At 52.9% G+C, this 24,087-nt stretch overlaps 1 protein-coding gene across 3 annotated transcripts in view; it reads right to left on the reverse strand.

The window, feature by feature from the left end:
- Positions 1-7,623: 7,623 nt before the first annotated feature.
- The window catches only part of Triobp (TRIO and F-actin binding protein), a 58,059-nt gene continuing 41,595 nt past the window's right edge, over positions 7,624-24,087 (reverse strand). For 2 of the 3 annotated variants that reach the window (XM_050165683.1, XM_050165684.1), the window contains 9 exons: positions 22,093-22,621; positions 21,382-21,492; positions 13,809-13,956; positions 12,184-12,286; positions 11,620-11,779; positions 11,430-11,543; positions 9,699-9,785; positions 8,891-9,051; positions 7,624-8,305 (listed from right to left, as the gene is read on the reverse strand). In XM_050165683.1, the coding sequence (XP_050021640.1) occupies positions 8,893-9,051; positions 9,699-9,785; positions 11,430-11,543; positions 11,620-11,779; positions 12,184-12,286; positions 13,809-13,956; positions 21,382-21,492; positions 22,093-22,621 (1,411 nt within the window). In that variant the 3' untranslated portion in view covers positions 7,624-8,305; positions 8,891-8,892. Of the gene's footprint in view, positions 8,306-8,890; positions 9,052-9,698; positions 9,786-11,429; positions 11,544-11,619; positions 11,780-12,183; positions 12,287-13,808; positions 13,957-20,662; positions 21,237-21,381; positions 21,493-22,092; positions 22,622-24,087 lie in introns of those variants that run through there. The other variant, XM_050165685.1, reaches the window with a different exon arrangement.

Here is a 24,087-nt window from a genome sequence, read left to right on the forward strand (position 1 = left end):
TCACAGCTGTGTCATTCTGATTCTGGAGCAGTCTTGAGAGGGACATTAGAGCAGGCCTATGTACCACAACCCACCCCTCTCTTACAAATAAATATTTAAAAATCTGAGAAATATGTGATAGGCACACACACACACACACACACACACACAAAGGCCGGCGCTGCCATGATGTATGTGGTGACGCCACACTGCCAGGGCCAACAGTAACATGGCACCTGGTGCCCCCTCATGCTCTTCTGGAGGACCCCAACCTTCCTAGCCCTTTGACGGGAAACGCACCTTGGGAAGCAAGAAGTACCCCAAACCTCCCCCATGCGCTCCTCCCAAGTGGGGGGACCCAAGGTTCCTGGTCTCCAATGAAAAAACCTTTGGTTAATCCTGGAGATCGGCTGGACTGTGAGGCGGACAGGTCTGTGACCAGGTGAGTCTCTGTCCTTTCTGAGTCCTGGTCCCTCTCCTACCAACAGGGCGAGTGTACCCCTCACTCACAGGCTTGCTAGGGGTCAGAGTGTCTGATGGCTGTGAATTGCCTCTGTCCACGACCAGCTCCAGGAGTTGTCTAAGCAAGACAGGATCTGGGAGCCGTGGTGGCTGAGGTGTGAGTTACTATGCCCCTCATTGTCCTCAGGTGAGTCACGGCTGTTCTCTGATCACAGTTCCTCCTCTGTAAAATGAGAGCTCAGGCACGGAAGGCGTATGGCGAGCGTTAGGAGAGAAGCTGCCTGTGAAGTTTGCTTGGGGCGGATGCCCATCAAAGTGAACCCCTCCCTCCCAGGGCCTCTGAACCCACCAGCCCTTGTTAGGCCCAGATGGAAAGCCAGGATGGCTGAAATGAGTCACAGTTACAGCTGGGCCCTTTTATGTCCAGAAACTGCGATTAGCCTGCAGCCCTTCAGGCTAGCTTCTGGGATTCCCGGGGTTGGGGTCGGGGTATGGGGAGAAACAGTCTCCTGCTGCTTGGCATGAGGCTGAGGCTATGCCTGTGATCTGCTTATAGGGTGGTTGGCTCTCGATCATTCATTTCCAGTCGATCTGTCAGTCAATCAACAAATGCCCAGCTGAGACCTCAGGTGCTGGTGAATTAGCGAAGTGAATGGATCTGGCTCCCTGGCCAGGGGCTTGCTGCCTGGGAGGGGCACATGGGAGGAACATGCCACACGGAGGGACAGTGGGGACCAGAGTGTCGGGGTCCAGCCTCGACGGTTCACATGTTCCAGGGTAGAGGCGTGCGGATTAGAAATTTCAGGCAGAAGAAACAGAGATATGAAAGGAAAAGACACAGAACAGAATCAGGAGGGCAAGCCAGTGAATACTGAATCTGCCCATCTTTCTTTCTTCTGTTTTTGTTTTTTGAGACAGAGTTTTCCTGTAGCTTTGGAGCCTGTCCTGAAACTACGTAGCTCTAAGTAGACCAGGCTGGCCTCAAACTCACAGAGTTCCGCCTGCCTCTTCCTCCCAAGTGCTGGGATCAAAGGCACGCGCCACCACCGCCGGCTGCAAAAGACTTTTTTTTTTTTTAACCACAGTGCAAGGAACAATAAAGTGATTACCTTCTTAATACCAAAAACACCAAGAAACCACACCCTAGGTCAAGAGAACCTATTAGTAGCCACACCTTTAGTCAAACCTCTTATCAATGACCTTGAAGGAGCGTTAGGCCTGAACTCTCTGACCTTTAGTCAAGGTGGAAGGGTTCCTCTTCTGTGGGCTCCCACATCACAGCAGGCATCTAACTCTGGGACCTCTGCACCTGGGAGGGGCTCCTAGAGATGGCAGATGGTAGGTAGCTGGGCCTAGAGGTTGCACGAAGAGGATCTACCATTGGCGAGGACGTGGGATAGGGAGGGGAGGGAGGGCAGGGCAGTAGGGACAGGTAGGGCAGCTCCCCGTGAGAACTGCGTGCAACTGCCTGTTGGGGTCAAGGGCTGGAAGGGAGTGAAGGCAGGCAAGGGGTTCCTGTGCCAAGAGTCAGCCAAAGGCAATGGAGGGCAGAGCAGGGCCTCGTGAGAAGAAACAGCGCGGCCATCATCGCTTTGAAAATCCATTGTGCACAAGCCTGACACCTGAGTGCAGTTCCAGGAACCCACAGTAGGAGGAGAGAACCAACTCCATAAACTTGTTCTCTAACCTGCACGCATACCATGCACGCACGCACGCACGCACGCACGCACGCACGCCATGGCATGCATGCGCCGGTCCATACAAACTCGCCCCACTTCCCTGTCAGGGCGCCCTCATGACCCGAGGCTGACTGAGGACTGTGCTTTCCTATGCAGAGAGTGCCAGTGGCAGGCATCCTGCCCGGACAGAGATCTGAAGTCACGGCTTTACCACTGAGCGTGAGCCACGTCAGCATTGTAAACTCGAAGCACCCCAAGTTCAGCCATCACAATTAGGGACCATTTGGCTTTGTGCCTAATGTGCCTTTGTGCAGTTGTTGGCACCAACGTCAGTGGAGCCCCAGGAATCCCTGAAGAGTGATTCATGGGCATCTGCCCAGATGGAAGGGCGGGTCTGGAGTCTCAGGCCGCTTGGCTTTAAAGCTGACCTGGGGTGGCTGACTGGTAAGCCACAGCCCCTACGAGTGTGATGAGCCACAGCTACCTCAGTGACAACAACTCGTGTTTGCCTTGTGTTTTATGAGGCACCAGGCACTCTCCTCAGCAGGTCCTGCCTGTCATTAGCTGTCTTCGCCTTCACAACACTTAGCAAGGTGGCCACTAGCGTACAGTTGAGGAAACAGGCTCGGAGATGCTGTATTTAACTTGCCCAGGGTTGCAGAGCTGGGAACAAGATGGAGGGCTACTTGTTTCTCAGACCTCCCACAGCATCTGTGCTGGGTGAGGGGAGAGACTGAAGGGTAGTAGTATGCCCAGGAGGAGCGGAACCTGCTTCCTGAGGGAATATTGCTATTGAACTTGGGGGTCACAGCCTTCGCCCTAGGCCAGGTTCAGACACCCATCTTCAATAAGACAATTAAAAGAGCCAAATGAATAGTGGAGACCAGAACAAGATTTGTTTAATGTGGCCTCGACGGGAAGAGGTGCAGACCCATTTTCTGGGTACTGAAGTGAGGTAAGTTGACAGAGAGGGCCAAGGATTTGCATCTTTAGGCAGTCCTGGGGTGGCCCCTCCACACTGACCCATAGCTGCCTGACCTCCCTTCTGTAAGCAGCTCTGGCAAGACGTTAGAGTTGAAATCCCCCGGTTGAGCCTTCTTCCTCCTAGCATGCGATTCCTGGGGAAGTCCCCATTTCTCTGGGGTCTGTGGTTTCAACAGTCTGAGAGTCAGATTATAAGACACAAGTGTCTCTTTAGAACATCTTCATTTCGTGAGTTTGAGGCCAGCCTGTTCTACAGAGCTAGTTCCAGGACAGCTAAGGGTGTTACACAAAGAAACTGTCTTGAAAAAACAAAAAAAAAAAAAACACCACACTTCATTTCTGCCAGGCCAAGTGCAACATTCTTCCTTCCCTGCAGGTCCCCAGACAAGAGTGGGGTCACGGAGTCTCCTTGGTAGGGAAGAGGACTCGAGTGCTCCCGTGAAACATGGAGAGGGACAGGCCAGCCTCTGGTAATAGGAAGTGTCACGATAAGGAGCGGGTGGGGCTTGGCAAGAACCTCCAGGAATCAATGAGAGTGTGGAACCAGGGACATTGAGGGACGGGCGGGATCAGAGTAGTGCTACTAAGTCATCAAGCCTCCTTCCCCACCTCACAGGCCCTGGGAAGGCCAGCATCCTCTGTGGCCTTTTGGTCCCAGCACTGCTGGCCACCTGTTCCCCACTGCAGGGCGCCCATGCGGCGTCCCACTTCCCTGTGCCCTTGACTGCCGCTGGGATCTACTGTACCTGGCACCTCTCTCGGCCCGCCTCCTTGGCTAGGCTCTTAAGTAGCTTATCAGCGCACCAGGCTCCGCCCGAGCCGGGAAGTTTTTGCACCCCAGAAGCTCCCCAAGTCCTAGAGCCCCTTCAGGACACAGGCCCCACTCTCCTGCTGCAGTCTGCTGCCCCTCCCCTCTGCAGACTGAGCTCCAGGCTGTAGCAGCAGCGCATTCCTGGAATGAGAATCTCTCTAGACTCAAACACCATGCTCAGAGACAGACCCATTCCCAAGCCCTGGCCTGGCTAATGCCTGCTCAGCTCCAGCACCTCTTCCTCCAGGAAGCCTCCCCTGATCTCCCCGTCTGGGTCTGTGCTGATTGTGGCTTCTTGGAAGAGCTGCCTGCCTCCAACTTCCCAACCTCCTCCATAGGCCAAGGCAGCCCCAGGATGGGGGGCTGGTTTCTCGGGCCTCATCCAGAAGCTGCACCCAAGTCGGGGAGGAGCTACTAAGGCACAGATTAGATGGAAGATCCACTTCGTGTCGATCTTGGGATGGAGGTTTCCCAGCTGAGTTTCTGAGAACAGACTGGATGTTGAAAAGCCAAGGACAAGTGGCCAAGATCAGCACAAACACAGAGGAGCTGAGGGCAGACCCCAAAGAGGACCCTACAGAGGATCCCATCTCAGGAACAGGAGGCTGGGAAGAGAGCTGGCCTGAAGAGCCACCTCTGCTGTCCAGGCCCTGCTACTACCCTTGCGCCTGGGCTGGCCCTGATTTGTTTTTGACAACAAGAAGTGACGCCATAGCATTTCCAAATGCTGCTCATGTGCAGCATGGATTCCACAGCCCTTTCTAAAGGAGTCAGCCATCCGCTGTCCTGAGACCACTGTGCATCCAGGAAGGAGAGGGAGAGCCACAGCGAAGCAGGCATCCCGCTAAGATGGAGCACCTAGAAGGGAGAGGCTATGACGGACACCCACGGGGAACCTCGTGGCTTGCACTCTGACCACCTGATGTAGCTGAGGAAGGACACAAGAGACTGGCCCAGGCCTCCCGTAAGTCCCGGAGAGTGATCAGAACATTGCCATTCTCAGCTGTCAAGTTACAAAGGCACAGATACCTGACGGTTAGTAGTTTAACACCCACACCCTCCTGGGATGAGCATCATTGCCCCATTTAACATTCTTAGGTGAAGAAACTAAGGCCAGAAGCCGAGATGACTTCGGGAGGCAGTAGTGAAGTATGAGTCAGTGAGGCTGGTCCAGGTTGTTTCTAGAACAATGGCTTCATGCCTGAGGTCATAACCAAACTGAACAGCCAGACGTCTGTGCTTCAGGCCAAATGTCCAGTGACAGAGAGGGCTGAGCTCTTCTCCCACGTGGCCTAGCTAGCCTGATACCTGCTGGAAACCTAGTTTGTTCCTTTAAAAGCCAGTTTACTGGGCTGGAGACATTGCTCAGAGCATCGGCTGCTCTCCCTAGGTTTGACTGCCAGCATCCGCACGGCAGCAAACCACTGTCTGTTACTCCAGTTCCAGAGGATGCGATTCCTTCTGTGAGGACCAGGTACTGCGTGGTGCACAGACATAAATGCAGGCAAAACATGCATACACGTAAAATTAAAAAAATATTTTTAAAAAGCTTACCAACTAAGATTTGTATATCATAAGACGCACAGACCTAAGTGTGCAGTGTGGTATCTCTTACATGGGTATAAGCCCTGTTACCACTACTAGACCGAGTCAGAACACACCTGCCACCCCACAGAACCCTGTGCCTACTGCTGGGAAGAAGTATCTCTTCTTCCCCCATTCAGGGCCCCACTGTTTTGCTACTTTTGAACTTCATGTGATCTTCACGGCTTCTGCTTAACCATTAAGTCTGGAAGATTCACCCATGTTTTTTGTATGTAGCAGTTATGGTTTCTTGCCACACTATATCATCATGTACAAATAGACCACAATTGTTCTTTTGAGGGGATGGGAAATTGGGTCACATGTAGTCCAGGTTGTCCTGGAGCTTGCAATATAGCTGAGGGTGACTTTGAATTTCTGATCTTCCTGCCTCCATAACCCAAATGCCGGTATTAATAGGTGTGTACCACCACCACCCCAGCTTACACAGAGCTATGGACTGAACCCAGGGCTTCACCTTGCTGGGATGGCACTCTACCAACTAAGCCACATTCCCAGCCATTTACGCTACCATGGAGGGGCAGCTGAGGTTTGAACGACCTTGAACGCCACTGTCTAGTGGTGCAGGGGGTGGCCCTTGATGCTCCTAGTGCCTATATAGGGAGGGAAGCACTGAATCGGAGGGGAGAAGAAAGTTTATCCCAGGAAGAAACTGCCCCAAAGCTGCCATGGTGTGCCAAGTATGCTCCTGATAGCAGAGCGTGACAATCCTTGGTGTCCCAGTCTTGGCCACCTGACACTTGGTACTGTTGGGTCTTTTGAGCTATTCTAGAGCTGGGGAGTGAAGACTTTGTTTGCCACGACTACTGTGGAGTGCCTGGTAACTTGTGACCCTAACCACAGGAGCAAGAGCTTTCAAGGAAGACGGTGAGGGATGATGAGAGAGTGGGCTTGGGCTCTCAACCCTGTGTGTGGATGCCGGAGCTGCCAGCCACAGACGGCCATCATCTCTAGGAAACCCTGGGAGAATAGGGATAAAGGAAGCCGGTGCAGAATCACACCTCACAGGCCTCCCTTGCATCTCATCAGTGGAACTGCCTGCCATCCGTGGATTCTGAACCAATCACAGGGAAGGATAGAGACAGACACAGAGATACTCTAACAATGGTTCTCAACCTTCCTAATGCTGTGACCCTTTACTACAGTTCAGTTCCTTACGTTGTGGTGACCCCCAACCATAAAGTTATTTTTATTGCTACTGTTATGAATCATAATGTAAATATTCAATATGCAGGATGTTTAATGTGCAACCCCTGTCGAGGGTTGTTTGACAAACTCCACCCAGAAGGTTGTGACCCACAGGTTGAGAATCATCGCTCTATGAGGGTCCCTGGGGGCTGTGTCCTTTCCAAAACACACCAGGGATGTTCAAAGAGCAATTCTTCCTGCTGACGGCTCTGCTTGGAATACCCTTCTTGAATTTTTCATTTGGGAAAACTGATCCTGAAGCTGTTCTTGAACCAGCATTAGGTCAAGCCAGTGTCTCCTGTGGGATCCCAGGCTCCTGGGACTCAATCCAATGTGGTTTCTGGATCTTGGTGACCGTGGGTACAGACTACCATGAGGGTCACATTCACTGTTCCCACACCACCTCTGTCCAGGGCTGGGGAACCTCTGGGTAGAACCCCCAGCCCAGTGTAGGGAATGATAGAAAACACCCATTTTCTGGAGCAGCAAACTGAGCCTCGGAAGAGGATGTTACGGTGTGTGGGTCAGCACAGTCTCGGCACCTGCCCTCTTTTTGCAACTCCACAGATTCTCAAATAATGAGTTGATAAGTAAGCCTGAAATGAGCCATTGGTGATCCACCAGCGAGCCTGAAATGAGCCATTGATGATCCACCAGCGAGCCTGAAATGAGCAGTTGGTGATCCACCAGCAAGCCAGGCTAGAGAGCAACTTCTGTTGTTGTCAGAGTAGAGACTGGTCCCCCTACCACTACTGGCTTAGTGCCCCTCAAACCACTCAAATGTCCAAGGCCCAGGGGATGAACTGGACTCAGCTCCATCCTCAGAAACCCACAGACCCCTGCTTCAGGTAAGGTGGAATACAGAAGCCATTCAGAACCTGGTTGTTACTTCCTACCCTGCCCAGCCATCCACAAAGCCAGAGTTGCTGGAAGGTTTTATTAAGTTAGGGTGACTCATGGAACAGGAGAGATACGTCTTCATGGGTAGCGCTAGTAGGCCACACCCAGCGCCCCTCAGAGGAGTGGAGCTATGGAGACAGCTACAGGCTCCTCTCTCTGTCCACTCGTTCCCCAGTCCAGAGGCCATGGTGTGGACCTGGCCAGGGCAGAAGTAGTTAGCAGAGGTAGGGCAGGAAGAGAGGGCTGCTCCCAGTCTTTTCCCTCTGGGCAACTCACCCTGGCCCTGCTTGGGCCTTTGCAAGATGCCCAGGGTAGGAAGGAGGCCCAAGCAGGGGACTAGAAGGGACAGGAGCCAGTGCTAGAGGCACACGCCACCAAGAGATATGCCTTTTAAAAAAGTTTAAAGTGTTTTAGAAAAAAAAAAAGGCAAAGTTCTATATAAAAATCTCTTCACATATAAAATCCTGAAGAAGGTGCAAGGTAAGACCCAGTGCGAGGGACGAGCTCAGATCCGCAGTGTGTGTGTGTACATGTATGTGTGTGCATGTGTGTGTGTGTGTGTGTGTGTGTGTGTGTGGCAGGTGTGAGTGCACATGTGACTCAGGGTGGGGACAAAGCTTGGCTTCTGACTTCTGTAGAGGAGGAGGGTGGCTGGTCCCCTGGGGCCAGAGGGTTCTCAGTTGAGCTGAACCACAGGGACCTGGAAGGCAAGAGCGATTCCTGAGCACTGGGAAGGCGGGCCTCACTCAGGCTCTAGCCTGCCAGCGTGGGCCAAACCGAAGTACAGGCAAAACTGCCCATGGTTGCTGGCCCTGAAGCTGCTCTGCACATGGCTTGGGGTGGCCTGACTGATGAAGAGGCAGACAGGCCATGTCATGTCACATCATATCACACATCATATATAATATCATATCTTATAATATCTATCACATGGTAGCATTTCAAGCCCCCTAGAGGAGGGCATCTCTAGGGCTCTATGGTCAGCGCTGGCTGTAGTGCGGAGCTCGGAATGCACCCAGGGTCCCCACTAGCCCATGGAAAGGCAGACTGAGGGCGGTGAACATGACAGTGGCTAAGATGCAGGGCTGTGGGGTCCTGACCCAGCCATGTGTCATCACCTGGGGACGAACATGCACAGGTTGACATAACAGACTCTGAACTGTCGTAGGGCCACAACGACCCTTTGTAGCCAGTACCACAATGTGCCACTTTCAGCATTTCCTTTCCCTGGCCCGTTAAGCTGCATGTAAGTGACCATGCATTTGCACTGCAGGTTCCTACCCACCTCTACTCAGCCAAGCTGTTTCTCACAGCCTCCTTCTCCTGCAGGGCAGCCATGGCCAGGCGCAGGTGCTCCTTCAGCTGCTCGATCTCGCGCTCCGAGCGTGTCTTGATGTGGTTCAGCTCCACGTACACATCCTGGTACTTCCCCGTGAAGCGCTTGTCCTAGGGCCACCAAGCAAGCACTGAGGGCTGGAGCTGCAGGTCCTGAGCCCTGCTACACACCCACCTTGCCCCCTGCTGGTAGCACAGAAGGCCAGGTTCCCCCAGTGATGGAGACTTCATTGTCCTTCCTTGTCCCATTAGAGGAGTAGCAGTTAGGGCCCTGAGAGGTGTAGCCTTTGCCCACGGTCACAATGAGTGGCAGGATGAGCCCTAGAAGGGCGTGGCCAGGGGTTTTCATCTTTCAATGACTTGTCTCTGCTGATTCTCCAAGCACAGCCAGGGTACTGCTGGCTCATACATACATCCATGACTCGATGAGGGCAGGAATGAGCCAATGGCTGTACAGAACTGCATGGGCATCCCAATTTCTAGCAACACTTGGAGTGAACCCACAGGCAGGCTGGGGTAGTGACCTGTTCTGTTTATTCCTGGCACCCAGCAGGTGTTCAATAATAATAAAGTCAAACAACCCTGAATGCCCAAAAGCGTGTGACCTTGGGTGAGTCACACCCTTCTCCCTTCTCCAGCTAGTCTGTAATGGGATGGTGAGACCTATGTGGTAGGCCCAAGGGGAGGATAAGGCCCAGAGTGGACGGTGCAGGCAGGCACCTGGAGCACCCCCAGCCCCCACTCCCGCTGCTGCCTACCTTGTGCATCACCTGGAGCTCATCCCGGAGACACTGCACCTCCTTTTTCAGGTACTGGAGTTCATTCTCCTTGACTCGCAGTAGCACCTAGGGACACATGTGCCAGGTTGAGCCAGGGCCCTCGGCCAAGGCGACCAGATCCACACTGCCCTGCAGCCTGGCACCTCGGTGACTCAAAGTTCCCTGTGCAGCCTGCACCCTCACTGAGAGCCCCTGCATCCTACAGCCTACTGCCCCAGGAGGTCCTGTGCCTCTGCTGTCCTTTTCCTCACTCTTAACCCATGTATATTGTGAGTGGGACTCTCCCTGCAACTCAGTGGCAGCTGGACACAGTGCTGGGCTTGGGTGCTAGGGTCGAGGGGGTGGACAGGAGACTGTGTTGTGGTCTAACTACGAACTGTAGCCATATGTCTACTGCAGGAGCACCCCCACTGAACTCTGAGGGGCCGTGCTATTGACATGTGGGGTACATAAGCTCAGCGGGGCAGGAAAGCCTTAAACATCAGACTGGTGATCTACGCCTGGCTCCAAACCCAGCTTTCACACCAATAGCCGTGTGACCTTCAGGAAGGTCATTAACTCCTGTTCCTCCATCGATTTAATGCAGACAGTAACAGGGCTTGACTAATGAGCTTGACAGAAGGGAACACTCAAAGGGCTTAGACCTTTTAGGCACAGAGACAAACCTCATAGCATCGGCTCTCAACCTGTGGGTCACGACCCCTTTGAGGGTTGAATGACCCTGTCACAGGGGCCGCCTAAAACTGTCCTACATAGCAGATATTTTCATTACAATTCCTAACAGTAGCAAAATTATAGTTATGAAGTAGCAACGAAAATAATTTTATGGTTGGGGGTCCCCACAACATTAGGTACTGTTCTGGGTTTTGTTTCATTTTTTTTTTCAAGACATTGTTTCTCTGACTGCCCTGGAACTCAATTAACCACCAAGCCCAGCATGAGGAGCTGTGTTAAAGGGTCGCAGCAGTAGGAAGGCTGGGAACCACTGCCTTACATGTTTGCTAAGAAATGAAACAAAAAGCTGGGTGATCCTGGAATCCCTCACTTTTTCCTTTCAACTCCCCCTGTAAGCAGAGTGCTGCCCTTGCCCCTTAGATTTTTTTTTAATTTTCTAATTTATTTTTGGTCTTTTTTTTTTTTTTTTTAAAGATTTATTTATTATATATTTAGCATTCCTTCCATGTAAACCTGCAGGCCAGAAGGGGGCACCAGATCTCATTATATATGGCTGTGAGCCACCATGTGGTTGCTGGGAATTGAACTCAGGACCTCTGGAAGAGCAGTCAGTGCTCTTAACCATTGAGCCATCTCTCCAGCCCTATTTTTGGTCTTTTGAGACAGAGTTTCTCTGTGTATCCCTGGCTGTCCTGAAATTATCTTTGTAGACCATGCTGGCCTTGAACTCACAGAGACCTGCCTGTCTCTGCTCCTGGAGTCCTGGGATTACAGATATGCACCACTATGCCCAACATGTTAACTGTTTTATACTTAAGTCACTGGGACTCACAAAAGCAGGGTGAGGATGGTCACATAGCAGGTAGATGACAGGATCAGATCAGAGTCTAAAATTCTGACTTAGCCTGGAAGACCCAGGAATTTGGGTGATATCTGCAGGTGACACCCAGCCTGCTAGGGAGCTTCCACACAGATCCCAGAGGCAGGGTTGCCTGGCACAAGGCAAAAGAGGGGAGGGGAGAGGAGGACGTCTACCTCCAGCTCACAGGAGCTCCTTGCATTGCTGCGCCCGCAGCTGTTGCCCGTGCCCTGTGAGGCGATGAAGCTGCGCAGACGGTCGATCTCCTCCGACAGGTGGGCGTGTAGCTCCTGAGAGAACAGGATGGTCAGGGTGGGGATACCAGCCCCCTACTGCCTCCTCACAGCCTCCCGGGGGCCAGCCTACCTGGTTGTGGCGCAGCAGCTCCTGGCCCTCTTGCTGGCAGCGCCTCAGGGTGTGCTCGCGCTCCTCCGCCTGCTGTGTCAGGGCCCCGATCTCCAGGCACTTCTGGGAGTACCTCTCAGACAGCACCTGCAGCTCCTGCTTCAGTGCCTCCATGTCCAACCTAGCCAGCACAGGATGGGACAGAGATGGACCTTGCGGGCTCTCTTGCCGCTGCTTGGCCTGGAGTCATGTCTCAGCATTGTTGGTTCTAGGTACCTTGTGGTTTTGAACTCAGCCCACTGAGGCTGTGGGCTAGTAACATATCCTCCTCTCTCTGTGAGAGGGTGAGTTCAGGGACTACCTCTCACACCACCATAGCCCAGGCACCTGGACTGTGCTGAGGCAAGGAGGCACCCTAGCGGCCAAGGGCAACACTGCAACCCAGCTCCAGGAGACACACTAAAGGGGCACAGAGGCCAGGACCCTCTGCCCAGGGCCCTGAGCAAATCCCCAGACACATTTATCAGGGTGAGTGGTGCTCCTGGCGCAGAGGCAGACCCACCCCAGACCCTGCTGCCATCTTACTGGTGTTGCTTCCGAAGGCCATCTGGACCCTGCTGGAGACTCCGTGTTTTGCTCAGCTCCCGGCTCAGCTCTTCTTGATATGCCTTCTTCATGGCTTCAATGGCTAGGAGCAGAACAGACAGGCAAAGGAAAGGTTGGAAGGGGATCCGTACAATTCCATTTGTACTGGTGCAGACAGGCCCGAAGCTGTGTCCTGAACCCAGTGGCTTTGGGTGAGTGGGTCAACCCTCTGCGCCCTGCTTAAACTAATCCTGTGGGAGGGGCTCTTCTGGGGTGACACGTCGGTATCTAACTACTGACACCTTCTACCAGCAGTCTCTGGCTAGCCTTGCACAGTGCTTCGCACCATCCCCATAGCCTGGAGGCCATCCTTCAAGGCCTATCTGCCCTGCCTGGCCTGTGATCACTACAAAGCTATGTAACTCTGACTCAATCCTCTGCCTCAGGACCCTTTCTGGAAGGTGCTTAACCATGGTTTTTCCTTCTCCAGAGGTGACTAGAGCAAGGCCAGCCAAGGAGAGTAAGGCCCAAGTGCTGGCTCCTGCTGGCTGCTTCTAACGGGGAGCTGTCGAGAACCCAGCATTTCCCCATACTGCACAGGGTGGGGTAAGGAGTATGCAAGCCTCCAGCCTTAAGTTTATCCACAATTCCAAAATGCAACACCTCTGAACATTGGGAGGATCTCATTCCTCCTTGGTGGTAGTCCCTGCTGTACAGAGGGACACAAGGCTGTTTGTTGGTGGTCTGCTATCCAACACAGCATCACTTGCATCAAGTTCAAGTTCACTGTGAAAACTTTGGGGCTGGATCACTGGGCAGTGCCTGCATCCTGGTGGGGAGGGGTGGCTACTCTAGGCTGCCTGCCCTAAAACATGAACATGGCCCAAGGCTGGTAGAAATGACCATGTAGACTTGACTGCAGGAAACACTTGGCCAGTATCGGCAGGATGCAAGCTCCAGGTCACATGACCTCACTCATGCCTCTACAAAGTCAGAGGGGCTGCCCAGGATATGCCATGCACACACAGCAGGTGTGCAGTAGACAGAGGAGGGAATGGAATTTGTCCGTCTCGGGTGTTTCCTGTTTTTGGTTTGGGAGGAGTGAGGCTGTTTAGAGCCCAGCTTTGCAATCAGAGTCGCTACTCTAGGCTCAAAGCACTGCCCTGTCATTTCCAAGCTGGGCCATCTGGACAAGTCACTAACATCTCTGAGGTCCAGCTTCCCTACTCCCTGGATACCATAAACATGCAGGGTGCTCCCGTGAGGAATATGTGGGCATAGAGAGGTACACACTGCCAGTACAGCAAAGGTCACGACCATTCTCTGAACATCCCAGGGTCTGACCCAAGTACCTAGGCAGGTGACACTCTGCCAGAACTGACTGTAGCGGATCAGTGTCGATCCCCTACATGGAAGTAGTATGTGGTATGTACCCCTCAATGTCTATAGAACTCAAGGGAGGGGAGGTCTTTTACTGCCTCACTTTCCCTGGTTCAAGCTGGACCACAGATCACTCCTGGGGCTTCCAACCCCTACTGACTTCTTACCCCAAATCCTTCCTCAAGGGGCTTCCCAGCTCGATGTGGAAGCACAGGCCCTGCCCATGGTGCATCCTTGGTCCTCACCTGAGGCTGTGGCTGCCGTCTCCTCGGCTAGCAGCCATTCCTTCTCTTGCTGCAGCCGCTGTAGCTCTCTTTCATGGTGCCGCTGCAGCTGCTCCATCACCTGCTGGTGTGAGGACTCCATCTCTGCCAGGCTGCGCTCACAGGCTTCCTGTGGGCCAGAGGCCAGGGAGGTCACGAGGCTGTCCCCAGTACCTGGGCTAGAAGTCCTTCCAGGCTCCAAGCCTCAGTGCACACCTGCCCAGGGCCAGGCTCATGACCCTGCTCTGGAATGCAGCACTATGTGTCCACACGGTTCCCACTGCCATCCACCCCTCTGGGATGCAGCACCACGTGTCTACACGGTTCCCACTGCCATCCATTCCTCTGGGATGCAGCACTATGTGTCCACACGGTTCCCACTGCCATCCACCCCTCTGGGATGCAGCACTACGTGTCCACACAGTTCTCACTGCCATCCACCCCTCTGGGATGCAGCACTACGTGTCCACAGTTCCCACTGCCATCCACTCCTCTGGGATGATGCACCACATGTCCACATGGTTCCCACTGCCATCCACCCCTCTGGGATGCAGCACCACGTGTCCACACAGTTTCCACTGCCATCCACCCCTCTGGGATGCAGCACCACGTGTCCACACGGTTTCCACTGCCATCCACCCCTCTGGGATGCAGCACCACGTGTCTACACGGTTCCCACTGCCATCCACTCCTCTGGGATGATGCACCACATGTCCACACAGTTCCTGCCATCCACTCCTCTGGAATGATGCCCTATGCATCCACACCGTTCCCATTGCCATCCACTCCTCACCCACAGTCTTCACTCACCCCCTTTCTGCTTCGAGTCTTGCAATGATTCCCCAGCTGCAAGACAAAGTCTGGTTTCCCTGGCTCCATCTCTGTCCAGCCCACAGCTAAGCAACCTCACAGCTATAAAACCAGTTCTTGGGAGGGTGAAACGGCTCTGTGGGCAAAGGCACTTGCTGGGTAAGTCTGAGAATGCAAAGAGAACTGACTCCATGAAGTTGTGTTCTGATTTCCACATGCCGTGGCATGCATGTGTTCACCCCCCTGCAATAATAACAACTTAGAAAAAGCAACTCTGTCTGCCTGCAGTGGGAACTGCGCTCCTTCCTGGATATCTCATATTCTCCACAGCCCATCTTTTTTTTTTTTTTTTTTCCTTTCTGGTTTCCGAGACAGGGTTTCCCTGTAGCTTTGGAGCCTGTCCTGGAACTAGCTCTTGTAGACCAGACTGGCCTTGAACAAACAGAGATACAGAAGAGAGATCTGCCTGCTGGGACTAAAGGTGCGTGCCACCACCACCTGGCTCCCCACAGCCTATCTTAAATATCTTTACTAGTTCTGCCTCTGGGCAGCCTCTCCCCTGCCTCCCAAGGTCCTGCTTCTCCAAGAACATAATAGCCTGGTGACAAGGAACACCTGACCTAGCCTAGCTTAGGCCTGGGGTGCAGGCCAGGGTAAGTCACATGGCAGAGGCTGAGTAAGTGAGCTGGAACTGTTGATGCCATAAAAAATGGATTTGTAGACAAGATGTAGGTAGACCCATGTGTGCTGCTGGAGTACCTACTGCGGCTGATGGGTATGGGCAGATTGCTGTCATCACTGTCCTTTTGAGAGAGGGTCTTGCTACATAGCCAGGCTGGCCTTGAACTCACAACATTCCTGCCTCAGCCCCCTAAGTGCTTAGGATTACAGGCATCCTTGCGGTTTTTTTGCAACTCTAGCCCTTGCCTGGGCAGGTCCACTCCTAGGGACATGCCACAGGAAGTTACCTGCATACAAAGACCAGGGGATAGAGGTGGGGTCTAAACCTGCAAAGGGCAATTGGCAGCTGCTGGAAGGCAGAGATGCCATGCAGACTGCTGTGGAATGAAAGCTGACTCCGGACAATATTCACGGGTGCAGAACAGGCCCCGGCCTGCCCTAGTCCAGGTATGCGAAAACAGAAAATGCTGGAAGGATATTATGGCAGGCTGAATAACAGTTCTCCAAGGATATCCATATAAGACCTGGGACTGCCTTGGTCCGTGAAGAAAGGAACTAAGGCCTCTAGCCAGCTGACCCTAGAAGCAGAAGACTGTCCTAGACAATCTGGTGGCCCAAGGAACAGACCGCCGGATGGGGGCAGGGAAGGCACAGAAGATAAGCATCTAGAGACCAGGAGAGGACACAGGCTGTGAGTGACAAGTTTTGAAATGAAGGAAGGGAACACAGGCAAGGCTGCAGAGCCCACGTCCCACCTGCAGCCTAGGAGAGGAGCATGATCCAGGCCCCCACCCCCACCCCACTTAGCCTGCGTTGGGCTTTAGCAAGAGAACTAGCAAGTCTGTGTCCCTGACCCAGCTGTCGGTGGGGTTTGTCGCCTTGGCCACAGGAAGCTGATCTAGATACGTACAATGGTGGACAGAGGTACACATGGGGCTGGGGGCAGCTTCAAGGTCCATTTCTTCTTACATTTTTTTAGGGGTGGGGTCCCTAATGCCACAGTATACTGGTGGTCAAAGATTCTTTCCTTCCTTCTATCGTGTGGGTGCCTGGGATGGAACTCAGGTCTTTAGACTTGGAGGCAAGTATCTTTACCCAGAGTCATCTTGACAGTCCTTGAGGGCTCATTTCTAACCTTTTAATTTAGATAAATTTTGCAGTGGAACCCGAACCCTTGAGTATGCTAGCTCTACCACTGAGCTACAGTCCCAGACCTTCACTTGATTTTTTTTTTTTTTTTAAAGACGAAGTCTTCGTCTAAGCCTGCAGCCTCCAGTTAAGTTTGGCCTGGTGTTTACTATCTGGCCTCAGTTTCCCAAATGCTGGGATTCTGCACCACCAATGCCTGGCATCTGTATTACTTTAAAAAATGTAAATGTGGTTCTTGTATAATTTGTTTTTAATTATTTTTTGTTTTGTTTTGTTGAGACAGGGTTTCTCTGTATATCTCTGGCTGTTCTGGAACTTACTCTGTAGACCAGGTTGGCCTTGAACTCATGGAGATCCACTTGCCTTTACCTCCTGAGTGCTTGGGATTAAAAGTGTGCACCACCACCACCAGGCAAATTTTTGGTTTTCTGAATCAGGGTCTCACTATGTAGCTCTGGCTACCCTGAAACTCACTATGTAGACCAGGCTGTCTTTGAACTCATGGAGATCCACTTGCCTTTACCTCCTGAGTGCTTGGGATTAAAAGTGTGCACCACCACCACCAGGCAAATTTTTGGTTTTCTGAATCAGGGTCTCACTATGTAGCTCTGGCTACCCTGAAACTCACTATGTAGACCAGGCTGTCTTTGAACTCATGGAGATCCACCTGCTTCTGCCTCCTGAGTGCTCGGATTAAAGGTGTGCATCATCACGCCAGGCTATGTTTCACATATAATTACAAAAATGCCTGGGAGGTGAAGAGATAGCTGGATAGGCAAGCTATTTTCTGTGTGTAAGAACCTGAGTTCAGAGCCTAGCACCCACATAAAAACACACTAGTAACCTCAGTGCTGGGTGCAAAACAGACAGATCCCCAGCCACACAGCCAGCTCTAGCTTCAGTGAGAGACCCTGTCTGAAAAACATAAGTCAGGCATGGTGACACACACTTTTAATCCCAGTACCTGGGAGGCAGAAGCAGGGGAATCTCTGAGAATCTGAGGTTAGTCTGTCTACATACTAAGTTGCAGGCCAGCCAAGGCTACGTAGTGAAACCTGGGTCTCAAAAAGGAAGAGGAGGGAATGTCAAGAGAGATGGATCAGTGGTTAATATTTCCTGCTCTTCCAGGGGATCTAGGTCAGGTGGCCCAGTCCCCTGGAACTTCAGCTTCAGAGGTTCTGAAACTCTTTTCTAACCTTGGTAGGTATCTACACATACAAAATACACACACAAAATTTTAAATAAGTAAAGAGACAAGGCAGGTGTAGTGGCGCATGCTTTTAATCCTAGCACTCAGGAGGCAAGGCAGGTAGATCTCTGTGAGTTCCAGGACAGTCGGGGCTACAGAGACCCTGTCTCAAACAAACAAACAAACAAACAAACAAACAAAAAAAAAGCAGCAGCAGCAATTCACAGTTCACTTCCATTCTCCACATTTCCACACTAGCATGCACGCCACATGCATAAACACAAAGGAAAATAAACACATTTAAGATCACTAAAAAGGGCTGGGACTGGGAAGAAACCAAGGCATAGACAGCCACATGAAGGAATATAGTTCTTCCCCCACCAAGACCCCACCCACGTCTCCTGCAGCTACTCCTGGGACCACAGTAGGTTTACGGCAGAGAGAGGCTGGATTCAGATTATTCTGAGTGTGTGTGGTGGCAGGAGATACCCGTCCTGCTGGGCCTTTGCTCCTGTCCTCTGACTGCCCCTTACAGACCAGGCCACCTCGGGAGTAGAGATGAGCCAACTATACTCCATGCTTCACCTGTGAGCCTCAGGCTCCATCATAGAAGTCTCACAAGGGCCTCCTGTGAGCCTCTCTGGGCCCAGCACTCCAAATCTGTGGAGAGCTCAGCAGCACGGGGCTGAGGGTCAGCCAGGTGCCAACTGTGACCTACCTTCCTTAGTGCCCGAGGTGTCCTGACACTGGCCTGTCTCTGCCATGACATCACAGTAGAGGGAGAAGTGCTGGTGACCCCACTGCATTAGCTAGAGTGTCCTACAGCTGCTACATGCTGCAGCAGGCTCACTGCTGAAATCCCACCCCTGCCCAGCTGTTTGCAGTGGTGAGCCCACCCCCGGCCCTTCAAGAAGGGCATCCACTCAGCCTGAGAGAACAGACCGTGGGATCACTCCTGGAAGTCACCTCTCCAGGATCAGCTAAGCTTCTAACCACCTCCTCCTGCACTCCTGCACCTGAGAGGGACGAGTGACTCCGCCCTTCTTTTCTCCAGCGGCTGCCATCCCGGCCACCACTGTTTCCTGAGCGGTTCCATCTCACCTCTTACCACCTCAGCTCTACTGCCCTACGCCTGCCCCGACTTACTGAGATGGAGTGCTGGCAGCACCAATGGGGCAGGAGAGAACCAGAAAGCAAGGGCTCCAGGCCTGCCTACAGTTCAAAGGTCACACCACACTTCTGAGCCCCAGTTTTCTCACTGAGATGCTTAAGCGCCACAACCGTGCTTTTCAAGTTTTCAGTTGAGTAAAGCGAGCTTGTTGTCAGGTGAAATCTGCAGCTGGCTTTCACTGCAAACAGCGCACACAGCTGCTCTGCTCCCAGCGAGTAGACCCTCCCAGAGAGGAGTCTCCAGTTCCACTCAGTGACTCCAGACTGTAGTATTGACTCAGCCTGCGTGCCAGGCCCCACCCAGGGCAGGACCTGACAACACTGGGCTGGGCCACTTTCACCCTCCCTTAGCCCAGGTAGCCCAGGATAGCCTCCTCAACAGTTTCCCAAACCTTGGCTTCTTCAGCTGATCTCCCCACTCACAAACCAGTGGTAGCCAGCCCCCACCTGTGTGGTGGTCCAGCCTGGGACCCCAAGGGTGCCCTCCCAGACCCTAGGCACCAGGGCCCCAGCTCTTCCTTCAGACCTCTGCCAGCACTGTCCTGGCCCTTTAGGCTTGGGCCTTGTCCTCTCCTTATCCGCAGCACCCCAAGATCACCCGTGTGTCACTGTAGAACTCTTGGCCTCTGCAGGGAACCGGCTCTTCAGCTTGCCCTTGGGGCTCTACTGTAGGCACCAACTGGCCTTCTACCCTCACCACAGCCAATATCCCCACCCACTCACCACTAGAGCTCTGATCGGCTGTGACCCTCAGGGTACTTTCCAAGAACCTCCTAGCGTCTCACATACCACACACACACACCCGGGACCCCAGCGTTCTCTTCTCCTCCTGGCAGTGGTATGTATGGTATAGACTACAGACAGCTGACTGCCAAATTATTCAGATTCTGTGACTCGGCAATTAAGCAAAAGTACTTTTAAAAAATTAAACACATATGCTTACAATGAATTACACATACACACACACAAAAAAAGGAGGTTGTGAAGGTTGGTGTTAATTATTAACTAGACGAATCTAGAGTCACCTAGGCAACAAGCCTCCAGACACACAGAGGGATTATTTACGGCTAGCCTCTGGCCGTGCCTCTGCAAAACTGTCTCGAATTCACCTGAGGTGGAGAGGCCACTGTAAAGGAGACCCGTCATGGGCTGGGGGCCCAGGCTGCACAAAATGTAGAACAGTGTCTGAGCACAAGCACTCATCTCTCCTGGCTGTGGAGGCGATGGGACGGCTACCTCAGACTCCTGCTGCCACGGCTTCCTGCTGATGGACCCTTTCTCCCTCAGGTCACTTTGGCCAGGATATTTTATCGCAGAAATAGAAAGCAACAAGACAGAAAATGCCATGGCTGGTACCCAATATGTGTCCACCCCACTGCTACAATGCGTTTATATTGTGTGTGTGCACCCTGACCCTCACCTGGACAGCAGCGAGTGCTCAGGGCCTACTCAGGGGGAGGCGCAGTGTGGACACTGCTCAAGGCCACACACTGGGACTCAGTTTATTGTTTCTACACTGTCAGGAGCTAAGCCAGTGCTGAGAAAATGCTAGGAATGCAGATTCGCCTCGCACGGGTGTCACGTCTAGAATTACATTTATACAGGCGGAAAAGGTGAACACTTCTGACTACAATGTTCTCAGTCTCCACAGAAAGCAGTCATGCAGTTCAGCAAAGAATATGCTTACAACACTGATCTTGAGAAGTTCTGACGTCTTTTCATCTTACTCATTAGCATAAAACATCAATCAAGACACAGAGAACCACCCGTGTTTGTTAATCAACTGTGGCCACAAGGATAAGGAGAAATCATTAAAGCAGCCTGAGAAATACCCATCTCTATATGGAATTCACAGTAACAAGGATTGTACACTTTATTTGCACATTACATACATTATATACTAAACAACCTTTTATAATTTATAACAAATATATGCACACACAGTTTATTTCTGGTGAACTAGCTGTCCAGTTGTGAGAACCAAAATCATTCCCAGACAGAGACAAATGTCCGCAGGGGACAAAGTCATTTCCCAGGGAGGACAAAGTTGCCCTAGAGGGAGAAAGTCACCCTCCCTTGTTGAGAACTGCTGTCCCAAGCAAACTCCTGAGGACACAAAAGAGGCTCCCAAGTCCCACAGACCTCCTCGTAGGCAGGGAAAGCTCCTCCCTGCACTGCACGTAGAGAGTGACACCCAGGGCCACTGGCTCCCCGCTTCCCCAGTGAGGCCGGAAGAGATCCAAGTGCAGAGTGTTGCACGGGAACTCACACACAGGCTCTGCAGTCAGCCGGACCCATGCTCAAATCCCACCTCTGACACCTGCAGGCTGGGGGACCTCGGGCAGGTCACATACCCTCTCAGAGCTCAGTGGCCTTGTCTGTAAAATGGGCACAGTGATCATGCCCACCAGCTGTGGGGAGATTAAATGACATGCTGTGTAGCAAATGGCTGGCACGATTCTCACACACAGAGAGGGTTCCCCAAACACAGCTGCTCTCTGACAACACAGCAGCCAGAAACCTGCCCCCACCCCACAGAGCACCTCCTCAGCTTACCTGAGAGATGTAGCCTGGAGGGACATGGCTGTCATCCTGGGGTCTGGGGGCATTCTGAGGCGCTTCTCCTCGGAGACGCCATGCCTCCAGCTGGGCACGGAGAGACTGGACCTGAACACAGGAAGACTAGGTCAACAGGCATCCTGAAATGGGGAAGGGTGCTGGTAGGAGGCAGGGAGCCCAGTTTCCCCAGCGTGCTTAGTAACAGCTCTGGTTTGCAGAAGGGGCAGCAGCCCCAGCAAGCAGTGCAGACAAAGGGACTTCGTGGCTGGGTCCAGGATGGCTAGGTCAATGACCCGGGTGAGCTTTGACCCAGACAAGGTTGGGAACAGCACACAATCATGGATGTAGCTATCACCCATGATTGTAATGGGGGGACATCGCTGCGCCTCACTTTCCATGTGTGAGAAGGGACTGGGGCCTAGCAGGACAGATGTCACGGAGGGCAAAGAGGCACCTCGCAAAGCAAAGGGCCTGTTCTTTGCCTCTCCTCATGTGTCTTCCCTGTAGAAGCCGTGGCAGAACAAAGACAAAGCCATACAAAACAAAGTCAGCTCTAAGGGCTGGGGGAAATAGTCGCCTATGAGGTGCCTAAGATGTCAGTTGGCAGGTCAGATATGGGGTGAGATCCTAGACACTGTAGGGCTGCAAGGCCAATATCAGGTCATGCACACTGGTACCAGAAGAGTCCTGATGGGGAGAGAGGCCTACCTCCTTCTCCAGGGCTTCATGGCTGTCACTTGGGGACCCCCGTCGCTCGCTGTGTCCTTGGTTGAGCAGGGCAGTGAGTGGCACTCTCTTGTTCTCCCGCAGGGGCAGCTTTTCCAATTCCTGCCACTTCTTTTCAATCTCTTCACTGAGGCGGCTCTGCTGGTCATCAGTTAGGGGGGCTCCCAGGCCCCTCCGAGGCCCATCACCACTGGGCGTCTCTGGCGTCCTGCTGTCCGTGGACTCAAACCACTTGCGTCTTTCCTCAGAACGTTGAGCCAGGTCCCGCTCCAGATCCTCATGTTTGGTTGGGCGCTCAGGAGTAGAGCGGGACAGAGTGCGCACGCGCTGGGGGGAGCTTGGCGTTAATGGAGAGAGCTCCACGTAGTCCAGCGACTGTCGTGGTCCATCCACTTTGCGAGGGCCACCGCGGCCGATAACTTCAGAGCCTGTCCGCTGTTCGCCTATCTTCAGGGAACCCTTCTGGGTGCCATAGCCACGCAGCGTGTTTTCCTTATTGCAATCTGAGAGCCTAGGACATCAGTGGAGCTGCATCAGGGGGCAATCTTTGCCCACTCCAGCTCATAGAGCACTTCGAGAAGGGTCCAGGCCAGGGACTGGGTAGGGACTCCAGGGAGCAGGCAGTTCTGACTAGGGGTGGAGACCTTCCACCTCATTATCAGACCCTGGGAGGACCCTAGCAAGAGCATCTGCCAGCAGATTCCCTCTCATAGTCTCATCGACCGTATCTGGGACACGGGGCAGCAAGGCCTCACACGGCACGGGTGTGGGGGCTCAATGTGCAAAGTAAACGGAAGAGTCTTTACAAGTGCCAACGCCTGTGTTATTACAGGCATAAAACAGTAACACGGCTGCAACACCTGTGTTATTACAGGCATAAAACAGTAACACAGCTTCACGAGGAGCTGAGGAAATGGCTCCGCAGTTAAGAGGTTTGGTTCCTGGAGTTCACATGGTGGTTCACAACCCAGGGGACCTAACACCTGCTTCTGACCTCCAAGGGCCCTGCACGACATGATGCATATACAGGCAACACACACACACACACACACACACACACACACACACACACAAAATGCATAAGGCTAGGCCCTGGGTTTCGGGTCAGGCTCAGAGTAGGCGATGCTGATGAGGGGAGACACTGATACCTGAGTGAACAGAGCACAGGCGGTTGAGACACCAAGTGACAGCTGCAGCTCAGTCCAGCAGTGTTCATTGCCATTCAGCTCCAAACTATACTTCCCAGCATCCTCTGCAGCACTATAATCATGTGACCACATTCTGGCGTGGGGTAGAAGCAACTCCCTCTAAAGGGCCTCCTCAGCACTTCAGCTGTGCCCTCTGACCTGACGACCAAGCAGTAAGCTAAGGGCTGCTGAGCTGTGCACTGTGTCTGTACTAAACATCTGAGCCAGTCCTGCAGAGCACTCCAGCCTGCACACTAAACAGTCCAACAGTACGCTTCTGCAGAATTCACCAAGGCCCCGGGATACATGCCTACATGGGTACAGATCCGATACCTAACGTGCCAGGTGAGGAAGCTGAAGTGCAGATGGGAAAGCCTCTGGCCTAGGGCTGAACAACCACGGTGCAGCCAGGCTTGGGGACTCAAGTGGCCTACCTTACTTCTGTCCTGCAGCCACTTCAGCTCCTCACACACTCACAGACCCCTGCCCTCTACCACAGCAGCCAGAGGGGGCCATGTGCAGAAGCCACAGTACCTAGCACACAGAAGAGCCCACTTTGCCTCCTGAGCCTCCTCTCTGAATCACCAAGACCTTCTCCAGCTTTTAGAATGTAAGGGGACCTAATGAGACAGGGGCCAGGTCTAGGTTCTCAATGGATTCCGGATGGCCAAGAGCATGTGCTGCTCTTTCACAGTTGGTTGCTGGAGGAACTGAGCCCCAGAAGGTACAGCCACAGGACCCTCAGGTGAGTATGCAAAGCCCCACACAGAAACACGGCATCATCCCTCCC

Source organism: Alexandromys fortis, unplaced genomic scaffold, assembly GCF_014885135.2.
Source record: "Alexandromys fortis isolate MF-2015 unplaced genomic scaffold, M_Fortis_MF-2015_v1.1 scaffold_157, whole genome shotgun sequence".
NCBI lineage: Eukaryota > Metazoa > Chordata > Mammalia > Rodentia > Cricetidae > Alexandromys > Alexandromys fortis.